A 16533-nucleotide genomic window follows, 5' to 3' on the forward strand; every position below is an offset into this window, starting at 1 on the left:
ATATCCCTGAAATCCCATTCTCATTTAACCTATCTCAATTAACCCAAGTCCATAACCCACTTCCATTACCCGACATTAGCCCGACCCATACCAACTCCTATTCTTTTATTTATTCCCTGATAACCCGAGTAAACTTCCCATCTATTAATAAGTAATGTAATTAATATTACCTTTGAAATTTCGGGATGTTACAAGTCTTCCCTCCTTAAAGAGGTTTCGTCCCCGAAACCTAACTTATTCCCTATAAAAGGAAAACTTCTTACATATACACGTTTTATAGAATTGCTTTCGCTTTCTGAGTTACCCTTCCTACTTCCGACTTTACAGCCATCGAATGGTGGTCATGTGTTTTAGCTATTTAAGGTAGCTTGTCCATGAGACCCTCGATGCACCAAGACTCATCTCATCCTTCTAAGGGTTTCGATTAGTACTTTTAACACTATTGTCTAAAACAACATTTCACCATAACATAATAATCATTCTTAACCAAACTCAAAATAATTACACGCCCCAGATAAACATAAGTTTTAAACCTTAACACAAAACAAGTTCTTAAGCTAAAGTAATTTAAATAAACCATTGCATGAGCAATTATTCCTTCATCAGGTGTTCCTCTCTGCAGTTTCCCAAAGTCTTCATCCTTTCGCACCTACCGCCCCTGATTCCTTGCAATCCCTAGCCATGTGGTCAGCTTTTCCGCAATTGAAGCACTTTGGACGATCAGGGCATTCTCGAGAATAATGCCCACTCTTTCCACACCGATAGCACCTGTCTGTCCCAGTCTTACATTCTCCCTGGTGCACTCGCCCACATGTCTTACACGCATCCTTGTTCCCAACCTTGGCCTTCCTCTCATCAGTTGTTGTCACCATCTCGCCAGACCGCTTAGCAGAGGTAGCCCATTTCTTCTCATTCTTTTCTCCTTCATGTCCTTCCTTTGGCTTCTTGCAATCCCTTGCTAGGTGCCCACGTCCTCCACAGTTGTGACACCTATGGTAATCATCACATTCCCCAGAGGAATGTCCTGCTCTTCCACACCTGTAGCAAACACCTAATCCCTTTCTGCACTCTCCGGGGTGTCTCTTCCCACATTTTTCACAAGCAGTGAACCCCTCTTGCCTTGCCTTCTTTTTGCGTGGATCCACCTCATCGGCTTCCTCTGGTTCTGGAGTTGGGTTCTTTTTCTTCTTTTCCCCCACCGTTCTTGCTCCCCCACAATCCCTAGCTAAGTGACTCGACTTACCACACTTATAACATTTCTGGTTCTCGGTGCAATCACGAGTTATGTGTCCCTTCTTCCCACATCGGTAGCACTGATTTGGACCAGCCTTGCATTCTCCTAGGTGCATCTTCCCGCACACTTTGCATGTTTCCCTTCCCGCGACCTTTAGTATCTTCTTCCCCGCATACTCCACGACATCTACAGATCCTTTGGTTCCTTTCGCTCCTCCCTTATAATCATCACCCTTCTTTCCGTCTCCTCCTGCCTTCTCAGTGGCCCTTGCATGGTTTTCGGCAGACTTGTCAGTACGAAATTTCTTCTCTGCAGCAGCCACAGCGTAAGAAATGGCAAATTGAGTAACAGGATCCAGCTGATACCCTTCATTGCTGCTTGGTCCTTGCAAAGTTTCACTTTTATCCTTTTTCGTGGTAGTAACTAGTTCTTCAGAAGGTTCTCGGACAACGCGTATTCCAAGAGGACGTCCAGTGTGACCTCCCTTACCAACAAACCTTTTTGCTCCAGCCATTAGTATTCTAAGGGAAAACACAAACATCATCACTCAAGGAACTATCTAGTACAAGGATAGCAAGGCTAACAGGTAATAACAGTGGCCAGCTGTGACTAGCTGATCACATTGCTTTCCGTGTCCTATACACTTCCCTTTATGAGTCTATTTGTGCTGGTTCTACTTAAGCAGTTAGTCAAATCAAACAATCAATTATTCCTATCCCTATCGTTCACATATCCTTTCTTTCTCATTAACATATATCATTTAATCATACACTTTACCTTTACTGATCTTGCTTGAGCGACACATGGCATTCTTGAACTGGCATCTTCTTTCCTTTCTTACTTAAATCCCATTTTCTGTTCGAGTCTAAGCATGTAGGATGCTTAAATCTCTCGAACTTATGCTCTGATACCAACTTGTAAGGCCCCGAACCCGGTGACCCTACTTTAGCGTCGGATTTACTCATAAACACAGTTCTTCAAATCAGAGTTTATTAAAACTTTTCGCGGAATATAAAACATCAATCATTTGTTACCAAACATTAAATCTTTTCTTTGATACCATAACACAAAACTTTATATTTAAAACATCTTTACTTCTTTCTTCAGATGCCAGCCGTTCAATCCATGCCGTGTGTCATCCTCATGCTAACTCTATAAACAGCTCACCTGCGTGCATACTAAAAGTCAGCTACGCTGAGTGAGTTCTAGTTAATCATACAATATCATGCAATACCTTCTTACATACATACGTACTTAACCTCATAACTTTCTTTCATACACACATAAGTACTCATACCATCATTCTTACTTACATACTTTCTTTCTTACTTACATACTTTCTTTACATTCATAATCATACGTTTTAAAGAGCCTTTCGCCCTATAACCTCACAGATATTATAAGGGTCTGGTCCCTAGTTTTCGAATATTAGAAGGGTTCGATTCCCTAACATCACAGATATTATAAGGGTCTGGTCCCTATCATCACAGATATTATAAGGGTCTGGTCCCTAACATCACAGATATTATAAGGGTCTGGTCCCTATCATCACAGATATTATAGGGGTCTGGTCCCTAACATCACAGATATTATAAGGGTCTGGTCCCTAACATCACAGATATTATAAGGGTCTGGTCCCTAACATCACAGATATTATAAGGGTCTGGTCCCTAACATCACAGATATTATAAGGGTCTGGTCCTTAACATCACAGATATTATAAGGGTCTGGTCCCTTGGTTTTCGAATATTAGTAGGGTTCGATTCCCTCTTCATTACCATACAACCATACATCCTACCTCGAGTATTATTAGGGCTCGGTACCCTTTTCGTAACCATACAACCATACAACCGTCATTTCCTTCTTTTATTAACTTTATTACGTTCATATACATAAACATACATATCATACTTACCATATTTATAACGTTACAACCTGACAGTACGTACAATATCCGAAGATCGTTCACGTACCATCAAGCAATCATTCATACATATCACACATATCACATACCATTCGTGTACCTATACACACATACTTACATTATAACATAAGAACACTCTAGGCATTCTTTACCTCATTCATTAACAACCATACCCCTTGTCGTTACGTGCAATATCCGAAGATCGTTCACGCCCCGACAAGTATTCATTTGAACATTCATACATCTACGATATATAATATTCGTACCTTTATTTTTAACCTGACAGTACGCGCATTATCCGAAGATCGTTCGCGTACCGACAAACAATCATTCATATCTATCACACATTTCACATATGACATACACTTATCACTTAGGATAAATGTATTAACAACACATCGAGTATGCACACAGCCCCGAAAACATAACAAGGAATGGGGCTAGAAACTCACCTGAATTCTGCTTCTTTCTCTGGTAGCTGTAAATCCCTTCTTTAACTGAGCTCGGCTAACTGTACAAGTTACACGTATCAATACTCGCCTGACCTAATCTGGTGGCCTAGTATTAGCTTACTTTAACTAATCGCTTTATAATTTATTTTCTAATCAAACTTGGCTTTAGGCGAAGTTAACCCTTCGGGCGAACTTAGCTTCAGGCGAAGTTAAACCTTAGGCGAACTTGGCTTCAGGCGAAGTTAAACCTTAGGCGAACTTGGCTTCAGGCGAAGTTAAACCTCAGGCGAACTTGGCTTTTAGGCGAAGTTAAACCTCAGGCGAACTTGGCTTCAGGCGAAGTTAAACCTTAGGCGAACTTGGCTTCAGGCGAAGTTAAACCTTAGGCGAACTTGGCTTTTAGGCGAAGTTACCATTTAGGCGAAGTTGCCATCAGGCGAACTTGGCTTCAGGCGAACTTATCAGGCGAACTTGGCTTGCAGGCGAAGTTCATCAGGCGAACTTAGCTTGCAGGCGAAGTTCATCGCTTGAAGGCGAAGTTGCCCAGATGAAGGCGAAGTTGTCGCGCTGCAGATCTGTTTGCCCATAACTCCTTCGTTTCTTAGCCAAATAACTCGATTTTGGTACCCACGGAATCGTATGGTCGGCGCCTACAAATCCCAACCATCAAATCGGCCTAAAATCGACGTTTTAGGGGTCCGATTTGGGCAGTTTGGGTTTCGGGTCCGGTTAACCCATCCAATCCTAACCATTTTCAGTAATATTAGCTTTGGAGGATATGTTCTTACCTTACCAACGCAAATCTATCAACAAAACCTCGGGTCTCGGCTCCGAATCTTGATCGGTTAGAATGTGTGTGTTTTGAGGGTGTAAGGAGTGTGTGTTAGGGAGTTTGGTGAGAAAATGAGATATTTTGGGATTTTGGGGGTATTTATATCCCTGAAATCCCATTCTCATTTAACCTATCTCAATTAACCCAAGTCCATAACCCACTTCCATTACCCGACATTAGCCCGACCCATACCAACTCCTATTCTTTTATTTATTCCCTGATAACCCGAGTAAACTTCCCATCTATTAATAAGTAATGTAATTAATATTACCTTTGAAATTTCGGGATGTTACAAGTCTTCCCTCCTTAAAGAGGTTTCGTCCCCGAAACCTAACTTATTCCCTATAAAAGGAAAACTTCTTACATATACACGTTTTATAGAATTGCTTTCGCTTTCTGAGTTACCCTTCCTACTTCCGACTTTACAGCCATCGAATGGTGGTCATGTGTTTTAGCTATTTAAGGTAGCTTGTCCATGAGACCCTCGATGCACCAAGACTCATCTCATCCTTCTAAGGGTTTCGATTAGTACTTTTAACACTATTGTCTAAAACAACATTTCACCATAACATAATAATCATTCTTAACCAAACTCAAAATAATTACACGCCCCAGATAAACATAAGTTTTAAACCTTAACACAAAACAAGTTCTTAAGCAAAAGTAATTTAAATAAACCATTGCATGAGCAATTATTCCTTCATCAGGTGTTCCTCTCTGCAGTTTCCCAAAGTCTTCATCCTTTCGCACCTACCGCCCCTGATTCCTTGCAATCCCTAGCCATGTGGTCAGCTTTTCCGCAATTGAAGCACTTTGGACGATCAGGGCATTCTCGAGAATAATGCCCACTCTTTCCACACCGATAGCACCTGTCTGTCCCAGTCTTACATTCTCCCTGGTGCACTCGCCCACATGTCTTACACGCATCCTTGTTCCCAACCTTGGCCTTCCTCTCATCAGTTGTTGTCACCATCTCGCCAGACCGCTTAGCAGAGGTAGCCCATTTCTTCTCATTCTTTTCTCCTTCATGTCCTTCCTTTGGCTTCTTGCAATCCCTTGCTAGGTGCCCACGTCCTCCACAGTTGTGACACCTATGGTAATCATCACATTCCCCAGAGGAATGTCCTGCTCTTCCACACCTGTAGCAAACACCTAATCCCTTTCTGCACTCTCCGGGGTGTCTCTTCCCACATTTTTCACAAGCAGTGAACCCCTCTTGCCTTGCCTTCTTTTTGCGTGGATCCACCTCATCGGCTTCCTCTGGTTCTGGAGTTGGGTTCTTTTTCTTCTTTTCCCCCACCGTTCTTGCTCCCCCACAATCCCTAGCTAAGTGACTCGACTTACCACACTTATAACATTTCTGGTTCTCGGTGCAATCACGAGTTATGTGTCCCTTCTTCCCACATCGGTAGCACTGATTTGGACCAGCCTTGCATTCTCCTAGGTGCATCTTCCCGCACACTTTGCATGTTTCCCTTCCCGCGACCTTTAGTATCTTCTTCCCCGCATACTCCACGACATCTACAGATCCTTTGGTTCCTTTCGCTCCTCCCTTATAATCATCACCCTTCTTTCCGTCTCCTCCTGCCTTCTCAGTGGCCCTTGCATGGTTTTCGGCAGACTTGTCAGTACGAAATTTCTTCTCTGCAGCAGCCACAGCGTAAGAAATGGCAAATTGAGTAACAGGATCCAGCTGATACCCTTCATTGCTGCTTGGTCCTTGCAAAGTTTCACTTTTATCCTTTTTCGTGGTAGTAACTAGTTCTTCAGAAGGTTCTCGGACAACGCGTATTCCAAGAGGACGTCCAGTGTGACCTCCCTTACCAACAAACCTTTTTGCTCCAGCCATTAGTATTCTAAGGGAAAACACAAACATCATCACTCAAGGAACTATCTAGTACAAGGATAGCAAGGCTAACAGGTAATAACAGTGGCCAGCTGTGACTAGCTGATCACATTGCTTTCCGTGTCCTATACACTTCCCTTTATGAGTCTATTTGTGCTGGTTCTACTTAAGCAGTTAGTCAAATCAAACAATCAATTATTCCTATCCCTATCGTTCACATATCCTTTCTTTCTCATTAACATATATCATTTAATCATACACTTTACCTTTACTGATCTTGCTTGAGCGACACATGGCATTCTTGAACTGGCATCTTCTTTCCTTTCTTACTTAAATCCCATTTTCTGTTCGAGTCTAAGCATGTAGGATGCTTAAATCTCTCGAACTTATGCTCTGATACCAACTTGTAAGGCCCCGAACCCGGTGACCCTACTTTAGCGTCGGATTTACTCATAAACACAGTTCTTCAAATCAGAGTTTATTAAAACTTTTCGCGGAATATAAAACATCAATCATTTGTTACCAAACATTAAATCTTTTCTTTGATACCATAACACAAAACTTTATATTTAAAACATCTTTACTTCTTTCTTCAGATGCCAGCCGTTCAATCCATGCCGTGTGTCATCCTCATGCTAACTCTATAAACAGCTCACCTGCGTGCATACTAAAAGTCAGCTACGCTGAGTGAGTTCTAGTTAATCATACAATATCATGCAATACCTTCTTACATACATACGTACTTAACCTCATAACTTTCTTTCATACACACATAAGTACTCATACCATCATTCTTACTTACATACTTTCTTTCTTACTTACATACTTTCTTTACATTCATAATCATACGTTTTAAAGAGCCTTTCGCCCTATAACCTCACAGATATTATAAGGGTCTGGTCCCTAGTTTTCGAATATTAGAAGGGTTCGATTCCCTAACATCACAGATATTATAAGGGTCTGGTCCCTATCATCACAGATATTATAAGGGTCTGGTCCCTAACATCACAGATATTATAAGGGTCTGGTCCCTATCATCACAGATATTATAGGGGTCTGGTCCCTAACATCACAGATATTATAAGGGTCTGGTCCCTAACATCACAGATATTATAAGGGTCTGGTCCCTAACATCACAGATATTATAAGGGTCTGGTCCCTAACATCACAGATATTATAAGGGTCTGGTCCTTAACATCACAGATATTATAAGGGTCTGGTCCCTTGGTTTTCGAATATTAGTAGGGTTCGATTCCCTCTTCATTACCATACAACCATACATCCTACCTCGAGTATTATTAGGGCTCGGTACCCTTTTCGTAACCATACAACCATACAACCGTCATTTCCTTCTTTTATTAACTTTATTACGTTCATATACATAAACATACATATCATACTTACCATATTTATAACGTTACAACCTGACAGTACGTACAATATCCGAAGATCGTTCACGTACCATCAAGCAATCATTCATACATATCACACATATCACATACCATTCGTGTACCTATACACACATACTTACATTATAACATAAGAACACTCTAGGCATTCTTTACCTCATTCATTAACAACCATACCCCTTGTCGTTACGTGCAATATCCGAAGATCGTTCACGCCCCGACAAGTATTCATTTGAACATTCATACATCTACGATATATAATATTCGTACCTTTATTTTTAACCTGACAGTACGCGCATTATCCGAAGATCGTTCGCGTACCGACAAACAATCATTCATATCTATCACACATTTCACATATGACATACACTTATCACTTAGGATAAATGTATTAACAACACATCGAGTATGCACACAGCCCCGAAAACATAACAAGGAATGGGGCTAGAAACTCACCTGAATTCTGCTTCTTTCTCTGGTAGCTGTAAATCCCTTCTTTAACTGAGCTCGGCTAACTGTACAAGTTACACGTATCAATACTCGCCTGACCTAATCTGGTGGCCTAGTATTAGCTTACTTTAACTAATCGCTTTATAATTTATTTTCTAATCAAACTTGGCTTTAGGCGAAGTTAACCCTTCGGGCGAACTTAGCTTCAGGCGAAGTTAAACCTTAGGCGAACTTGGCTTCAGGCGAAGTTAAACCTTAGGCGAACTTGGCTTCAGGCGAAGTTAAACCTCAGGCGAACTTGGCTTTTAGGCGAAGTTAAACATCAGGCGAACTTGGCTTCAGGCGAAGTTAAACCTTAGGCGAACTTGGCTTCAGGCGAAGTTAAACCTTAGGCGAACTTGGCTTTTAGGCGAAGTTACCATTTAGGCGAAGTTGCCATCAGGCGAACTTGGCTTCAGGCGAACTTATCAGGCGAACTTGGCTTGCAGGCGAAGTTCATCAGGCGAACTTAGCTTGCAGGCGAAGTTCATCGCTTGAAGGCGAAGTTGCCCAGATGAAGGCGAAGTTGTCGCGCTGCAGATCTGTTTGCCCATAACTCCTTCGTTTCTTAGCCAAATAACTCGATTTTGGTACCCACGGAATCGTATGGTCGGCGCCTACAAATCCCAACCATCAAATCGGCCTAAAATCGACGTTTTAGGGGTCCGATTTGGGCAGTTTGGGTTTCGGGTCCGGTTAACCCATCCAATCCTAACCATTTTCAGTAATATTAGCTTTGGAGGATATGTTCTTACCTTACCAACGCAAATCTATCAACAAAACCTCGGGTCTCGGCTCCGAATCTTGATCGGTTAGAATGTGTGTGTTTTGAGGGTGTAAGGAGTGTGTGTTAGGGAGTTTGGTGAGAAAATGAGATATTTTGGGATTTTGGGGGTATTTATATCCCTGAAATCCCATTCTCATTTAACCTATCTCAATTAACCCAAGTCCATAACCCACTTCCATTACCCGACATTAGCCCGACCCATACCAACTCCTATTCTTTTATTTATTCCCTGATAACCCGAGTAAACTTCCCATCTATTAATAAGTAATGTAATTAATATTACCTTTGAAATTTCGGGATGTTACAGGATGGCGCCAATGAAGAAACGTGGATCTACTCACTGGTAGCAGATCTACTTTCCTCGGGTGTGATTATGCTATTTCACCGATGGTTCTTCCTGGATCTGTGTTCTTCCACCTACAAAATGAACAGCGCCGTTAACTTACCCCTCAGAAAGGGACAGAGGGGTCCTCTTTGGGGTAACCCTCCGGCGTGAGAATAAGTATTTGTAGGAGAAGATAATAATGTGAGAGTAAGGGAATCTGGAGAGTATTGCTTAATAGCTGAATACTCTGTATATGATTGTGTATGTTACTCTGGATGATTGTATGATTGTCTAGATGAGTGTGTGTTTGTGGATGATTCTCTGATTCTGCCCCTTCTCCTTGTGGAGTTGATGCTGTATTTATAGTGCTAGGGTTTCCACTGATTGAGCTCAGCCTTGTTGGCCTTCCCCAATTGATCTGCGCCACGTGTCCTTTGGGACACCTGGTGCTTTCTTATTGGTTATAACCACGTGGTAGCACATAGGTTTTGCTGAGTTGTCCATTGGCATCTGTCAACATCAGCATATTCTTATTCCTTAAAAAGATACCTTCTGGAAGGTTGTCTGACGTGCACAATCAAGGTTGCCCTAATCCTGATTTGGATAAGGACAAGGTTGATTATATGCATGCGTGATATGCGCTTATCCTGAGGATGCGCGAGGTCTTCTCTTTATTCTCACGCGCAGATATGATACGCACAAGCATGTAATACGCGTCACGCGCGGCTGCGCCACGCGCAACTGTGATATTCGTGGGCATGTATGATGCGCGAGCATGGGATATGCGCCGCGCGCGGATGCGCCACGCACGATGTGATATGCTTAAGCATATATGGTGCGTGAGCATGTGATACGCGCGAGCAACTGTGATGCATGAGCATATGTGACGCGTGAGCATATGTGATGCTTGAGCATATGTGATATGCGCGGGGATATGCGCCGTGCGCGGATGCGCCACGCACGATGTGATATGCTTAAGCATATATGGTGCGTGAGCATGTGATACGCGCGAGCAAATGTGATATGCGCTGTGCGTATAAGTTTTGGCTTTGTGCCTTCATAATCTTTGATTTCCAGTGTCTTGTATATATCTTGTGGTTGACCCGCCCCGGTCGATGTTGAGGCGGGTACATACCTCTTCAATAATCATTCTCAAATACTTTGTTTTAGGTGTTTTATCCTAATTCTCAGAACTTGATAGTGTATAACCATAGTTATTCTCAGTGAAATTATAAGATTGAGGACTTCTTATATGGTTAGTTATTTGAGAAAAAGACCTTTAGCTGGGTGAAACATATTTACTTGATGTACTACCCTGATAATCATTCTCAAATACTTTGTTTTAGGTGTTTTATCCTAATTCTCAGAACTTGATAGTGAATAACTGGGTATGCCTATATCAACGTTATCATTCGAATTTTCACAACCTTCAACACACAAATCATTTGACACATTTTCACAATCTTCATCTGAAATACTATTAACATTTTCATCCAAAAAATGATGAGTAATGCCAACATCAACATTGTGACAATCAACATTAGCATCCACACAAGAGTTTAATGTATTTTTATGGAAACAGAAATATTATCAGTATAGATAGAGTTAACACTAGATTTTATATTCACATCACACTCAAAAAGTGAATTTAAAACATCATTTTTATCACAACTCGTGTTATTTTCCAATGAATCCTTTTCTTCTACACCACCAACTGAACAAGATGAGCTACCATTAGAGCTAACTGGTTCAAAAATTGGATCAAAAGTCTTAGGAACTTCAAATAAGAATATCTTATGCTTTGGTACATGACCAATTTTAGTGACCATTTCATCCTCTATAGGGGTGTTGAAACTAAAGTGGGGTAGTGATGTATAGTTGTTATTAAAATGTGGTGGAACAACGGTAAACTCATATCCAATGCCCGTCGTTTGTTTCACCCCAATTGTGAACCAATAATACCGTTTAACTTATTAGAAGCCATCTAAAACTTATCGACAACTATTTTTCTTTAGAAAGATCAAGCTCAAGTTCCTCAATTCTAGCATTTAAAATAGTTATTTGTTTTTTTTTTGTGAGAATCAACATGCAAATTTGCTTCAAATAACTTTCGATGTAAGCTTGCCATATCATCATGATGATTCTTAATTTTAGTGGTAAATATCTTTTCAGCTTTCTTGTACTCGTTGTTTAGGTACTTAAGCCAATGTTTTATCTTAACACACTAGCATTATGGGTTCTATAGTTTTCAACTTTTTCAATGCACAATTGTGAGCATAATGTGTGTGTGTGTGTACCTCGGGAATGACGTGACTTGCTTGACTGCTTCCACTTGAAGCACTTGTTGAAGCTTCATTCCTGTTCACAAACACCATCTTAGGAAAGTTCATTGGTAGCATCAGCTCACGCGTTTGATTTATCCAGCTGGGATCAGATGATTCCTCCGATTTAGCAAGCATAGCCTTAGCATCTGCTTTTGTGTTTCCTTGGACAATTCTTTAACACCTTGACTTGATGAGCTGCTCCGCCCAACCCCTTTTCCCTTAGGTCCACAACCATTTCCCTTTCTTTCATCAAATACATCCACAATCTTTACTTCCCCGACAGGCTTTCTTGGGTTTGTGAATTCTCTTGCAAAGTACCCCATTTCGTTACAGTTGTAACAATGAAGCTTGTCTTTGTCAAACCCAATGTCGTTGCTATCTTCATCCCGGAAGCTGTTCCTTCCATATTTCTTCATGATGTTTGTGGCCTTGTGAACAGTCATGGCCATTTGATACTTGATATCCATCTTCTCAAGGTCTTGTTTATTGAAGGATGGAGGAAGTAGCTTTCCATTCAACAGTTATTCATGACTGGCCATAAAGGCATGGAATAGTGAAACATTGGAGTCATGAACATGCTTGGTGGAGTGGCTTGAACTGCTTGAGTTGCTGCTTGAAGACTGATTGATGCCATGAGCCTTCAGAGTTAACTAACAGCTTGGTTTACCAATTCCTAAACAGAGTTTGATGTTGACGATTATGAGGATCTCACAGATAATATGAAAGTTTGTTACAGTGAGCTAGGACCGTAGATTGAGCCTCATTCACTCCAGTAACTGCATCAACGGTAGGATGTGAGTGACTCAGGAAAGCTGATCTAACCCTTGAACCTGTAGAAACACCTGTATGATTTAGAGAACTGACGTGGTTTTTCATTCGTAGCTTATTATCCATCTCCAATGATCTGATGGTGGAGGTAAAGTGCATAGAGTTGTTGTGTTCAGATTCATGGCTCTTTTTATGGTAGTTACATTACTGTTCCACGTGTAAGGTAATGAGTCCAAGTTTCCTTCAAATTTCTCCAATAAGGCATCCCAAAGTGCCTTTGCAGTAGCACATTCTCTTATTCTTTCAGTGATTTCAATGGAGAGACACATACTGAGATAGACACATGCCTTTCCATCTATAAGTGTTAGTTGCTTGACAACATTGCATAGACTTTTAGGAGGATCATTAACTGGACCATCAGCAGCCATTGTTACAGGTCTATGAGGTCCATTTTCTATGGATCTTTTCATTGCAAATTCGTTTGCTCTTATGAAGTTCTTGAACCTCCAAATGCGATGCGATTGTGAAATAAAATGCGATTGTGATTGACGCATAAATGCGAATGCGATTTGTGTTTCAATTTCTATTGCGATTCAGCCCACAATGCGATTGGGATTTGGTATCTTGAAAAACACAATCGTGTAACGCACTATTTTGTATGGATCTTCACACAAGCACTATTTTTGCCAATTTTGAAGCTTTAAACAACCCGAATAACCCTTAGTACACATAAACACACTTGTCAAACACGAAAACAAGACCAAAATCCAAGGTTGTGACCCAAGAACCTCAACTAGTAGTATTAAAAGTACTGGTACCAGTGGTCCCCTTACGCCAGATCTAACATCAAACGAATTTTTGTTCCTGATAAGCGATCGAGACGGGTGCGGTATAAATAAACGATCGAACAAAAAAACATTAAGATAATATTTAACGATTCCGTAATCGGTAATCAAAGATTGATATTATCAAATGAACCGATCCCACCCAAGGCGAGCTCCCCTTGGGTGGTTGATTACGCCTTACAAAGCACACACATAAATATGACAATAAAGTCCCTATCTATAGCTACGCGTGTATCGAAGCTCTCGTCTTGGATCCAGAGTTCTCGCTGACATTACAAATTTGATTAACCAATATATATGTAATGAGTTTCGCCACATTGATATCGCAAGTCACAATTTTTGCCTTACAAAGACCCAATCCTAATATGACTTGAATACTTTATTAAACTAGTAAACAAATCAAATGAATAGTTTTAAGACATTGTTTATGTAAAAACCTTATTGCATACTCAAACTATACAGATTCAGCTCCAAAGAGTTCAGATGCAAAAACAAAAATCGAAGACATATATGCAGGAGCAAGCACAATTGAAGAAGGTGCAAATCTAGAACAAATAATAGTGGGTGGATCAGACATAGTACAGACGGGAACAGAAACAATTAATGAAGATAGGCAAAACAGTGGAAATGAAAAGAGATATATCTCATATTTGAAAAGGACTTTATGTAAATATACAATAAAGGGGGATTGGTCAAAAGCAGAACCCATGCTGAAAGATTATACAGACCTACAGACAAATGCAATCAGCAGTGATGGTAGCACGATGCTTCACATTGCAGTTGGCATGGGTCATAATGATTTTGTGAAAAAATCTCTTTCGTATATAAATGATGAGCAAGTACTTATACATACAGACTATGATGGAAGCACGGCGCTTCACATTGCTGCCATCGCTGGGAACAAATATGCAGCTGATCTCCTGGTTAAAAAGAACAGCAAGTTGTTGCATATTAAAGATTTTAATGGTCAAGAACCACTGCAAAAAGCTTATGAAAATATGCATCTTGATACCATCACATATTTACTGAAAGCCATCAAGGATGATGACACACTTTCACAATCTTCTTTAGCCGGCTCTGTTCACCTTGATGATGAAATTGGGGTCCGCCTTGTTGTTAATGCTATTTCGGCAAAACAATACAGTAAGTAGGGCATATATAACCTAAAATTATGGCACAGTGATTTTCACACTTAACATTTTATTGTTTATGCTTGTAGGTGTAGCATCAGAGTTGGTGCAAAGTTTTCCTAGATTTGCTTCGAAAAGGGATGATGTACTCATGGCTCTAGCGCAAAACTTTCCAAGTGGGCTAGACTATTGGGAGACACTTGTATATCCTTGTATGTTTCCTGTACAAATGTACTCTTTAATTTTTTTTTTTTTTTTTTTTTTTTTTTTTTTTTTTGCATCTTTGACTTTTATTTTAAGGGCTATTGATTTTTTTTCTAGCTCTGGAAAATATATTGGCAAAGCTGCTTGTTGTAGCTCTAATAACTGTAATGCTTCCTGGATGCCCTATACACTTCCGACATGAAATGCAGTACTTTAGCGAAAGAAAATGTTGGCGGATGCTTGCTATATTGTTACTCATAGGTAAACACATGACTCTAGAATGAATTGCATATATTTTTCTAATAATATATATATATTTTTTCATTTTGCAGTGCCAAGCATGCTTGCTTCGGTGCTTTCACTTACATGCCTTCTCATGTTGATCGTTTGTTACATATGCGCTCTGCTTTATTTAACCTGGTGGAAGGGTACACAGATACTAGCTTGTAAGAATATGGACTTACCAATTTTGTTTTAAACTTTGCTTCTTAAAACAATTCAGATGATCTTATTCACCAATATTTTATTGACTTTCAGTTGGACCCATCAGGCACATCGAGAATAAAAAGAAGGAATGGGATGAAGCTAAAAAGCTTCTGGAATTGATATGTGATAAAATAGACGAGTTGAATTACTCTGGCACTCATCACCCGCATTATACCCGACCAATTCTTGAGGCTGCATCGCATAATGCTTATAAAGTTGTTGATGAGATTTTATTTAGATCACCTGAAGCAATTCAAAGTAAAGATAAAAGTGGATATGACATTATTCAGTTAGCAATTGAAATCGTTCTGAAAAAATCTACAACCTTATCTATGAGATTGGTGAGCGTAAAAATCTTTATAGAACGTATAAAGATTATTCCGGAAACACTATCTTGCACTTGGTCGGAAAATTGGCGCCTTCAAATGTACTTAATCAGAGAACAGGTGCAGCTCTACAACTACAACGAGAACTTCAATGGCGTGAGGTACATAGTAACTAAACTATTTATCATGTAAGTGAATTATTAAATTAATTTCCAAAAGTATAACCAACTTAAAACCAATTTATAGGAAGTGAAGAAACTTGTGTTTCCTACATATATTACTGAGGAAAACATTCTTAAGGAGACACCAGATATGGTTTTTACAAAGGAACACAAGGACTTGGTGAAGGAAGGAGAACAATGGATGAAAACCACAGCGGCGTCATGCAGCATCACCGCTGCACTTATCACAACAACCGTATTTGCAGCTGCAATTACCGTGCCGGGTGGAAGCCATCAAGAAAAGGGTATCCCATTGTTTGGAAAGAAAAGTGCATTCATTGTCTTTGCTATATCAGATGCAATCTCATTATTCGCATCCAGTACCGCATTACTAGTGTTCTTGTCTATCCTTACAGCACGTTTTGCTGAGAAAGACTTTCTAGTTAGTTTGCCAAGGAGATTGTTTATTGGACTTTTCTCGTTGTTACTTTCTACAACAGCCATGATGGTAGCCTTTAGCGCAACCTTATTCCTTGTCTTTTGTCATGAAAAACGATGGATGCTTGCACCAATATGTGGATTAGCTTTAATCCCGATTGCTTTTTTTGTTGGTCTACAATTTCCCCTCATGGTGGATCTTTTTAGGTCGACATACTTGCGCATCTTTGGCAAACAAAGAAGTGGCTTTCTTAGAAGATTTAACCCAGACGACATACGATTGCGTTTTGGTAAGTAGAATTAGTAAATGTCCTCGAACACCATATTCGAGTGTGGAAGAGTGATAAATAAAGATTGTGTTATTGACTATCATGATATTCTTGTGTAATCAAAATATTTGCAAATCTTGTGTTATGCATATTATGTGAAGTTCGAAAATCATCTATTGACTATTTGTAGTTTAATCTGATATAAGTTTTCTTTCTTGTATGATCAACAATGAATGACTTTTGTCAGTTTATTTGAATAGGAAAAATAAAAAGGGGGGGGGGGG

The 16533-nt window shown here is 40.1% G+C and overlaps 1 protein-coding gene across 1 annotated transcript; it reads left to right on the forward strand.

The window, feature by feature from the left end:
* Positions 1-12993: 12993 nt before the first annotated feature.
* LOC143559446 (uncharacterized) lies at positions 12994-16278 on the forward strand. The gene is made up of 8 exons (XM_077048023.1): positions 12994-13009; positions 13698-14378; positions 14455-14577; positions 14687-14830; positions 14902-15015; positions 15107-15396; positions 15495-15542; positions 15628-16278. Exons 1-8 carry the CDS (start codon positions 12994-12996, stop codon positions 16276-16278), a joined length of 2067 nt encoding a protein of 688 aa, XP_076904138.1.
* The last annotated feature ends 255 nt before the right edge of the window (positions 16279-16533 follow it).

This window comes from Bidens hawaiensis, unplaced genomic scaffold (genome assembly GCF_021521415.1).
Source record: "Bidens hawaiensis isolate Kalapana, Puna unplaced genomic scaffold, B.hawaiensis_p1.1 tig00019919_1, whole genome shotgun sequence".
In the NCBI taxonomy this organism is placed as follows: Eukaryota; Viridiplantae; Streptophyta; class Magnoliopsida; order Asterales; family Asteraceae; genus Bidens; species Bidens hawaiensis.

What these genes read in the sequence shown, in the direction of transcription:
- LOC143559446 (XM_077048023.1), top strand. An exon ending in TATTTCGGCAAAACAATACA is followed by an intron (nt 14,379 to 14,454) that starts GTAAGTAGGGCA and finishes TTATGCTTGTAG; the next exon opens with GTGTAGCATCAGAGTTGGTG. An exon ending in CAACCTTATCTATGAGATTG is followed by an intron (nt 15,397 to 15,494) that starts GTGAGCGTAAAA and finishes GTACTTAATCAG; the next exon opens with AGAACAGGTGCAGCTCTACA.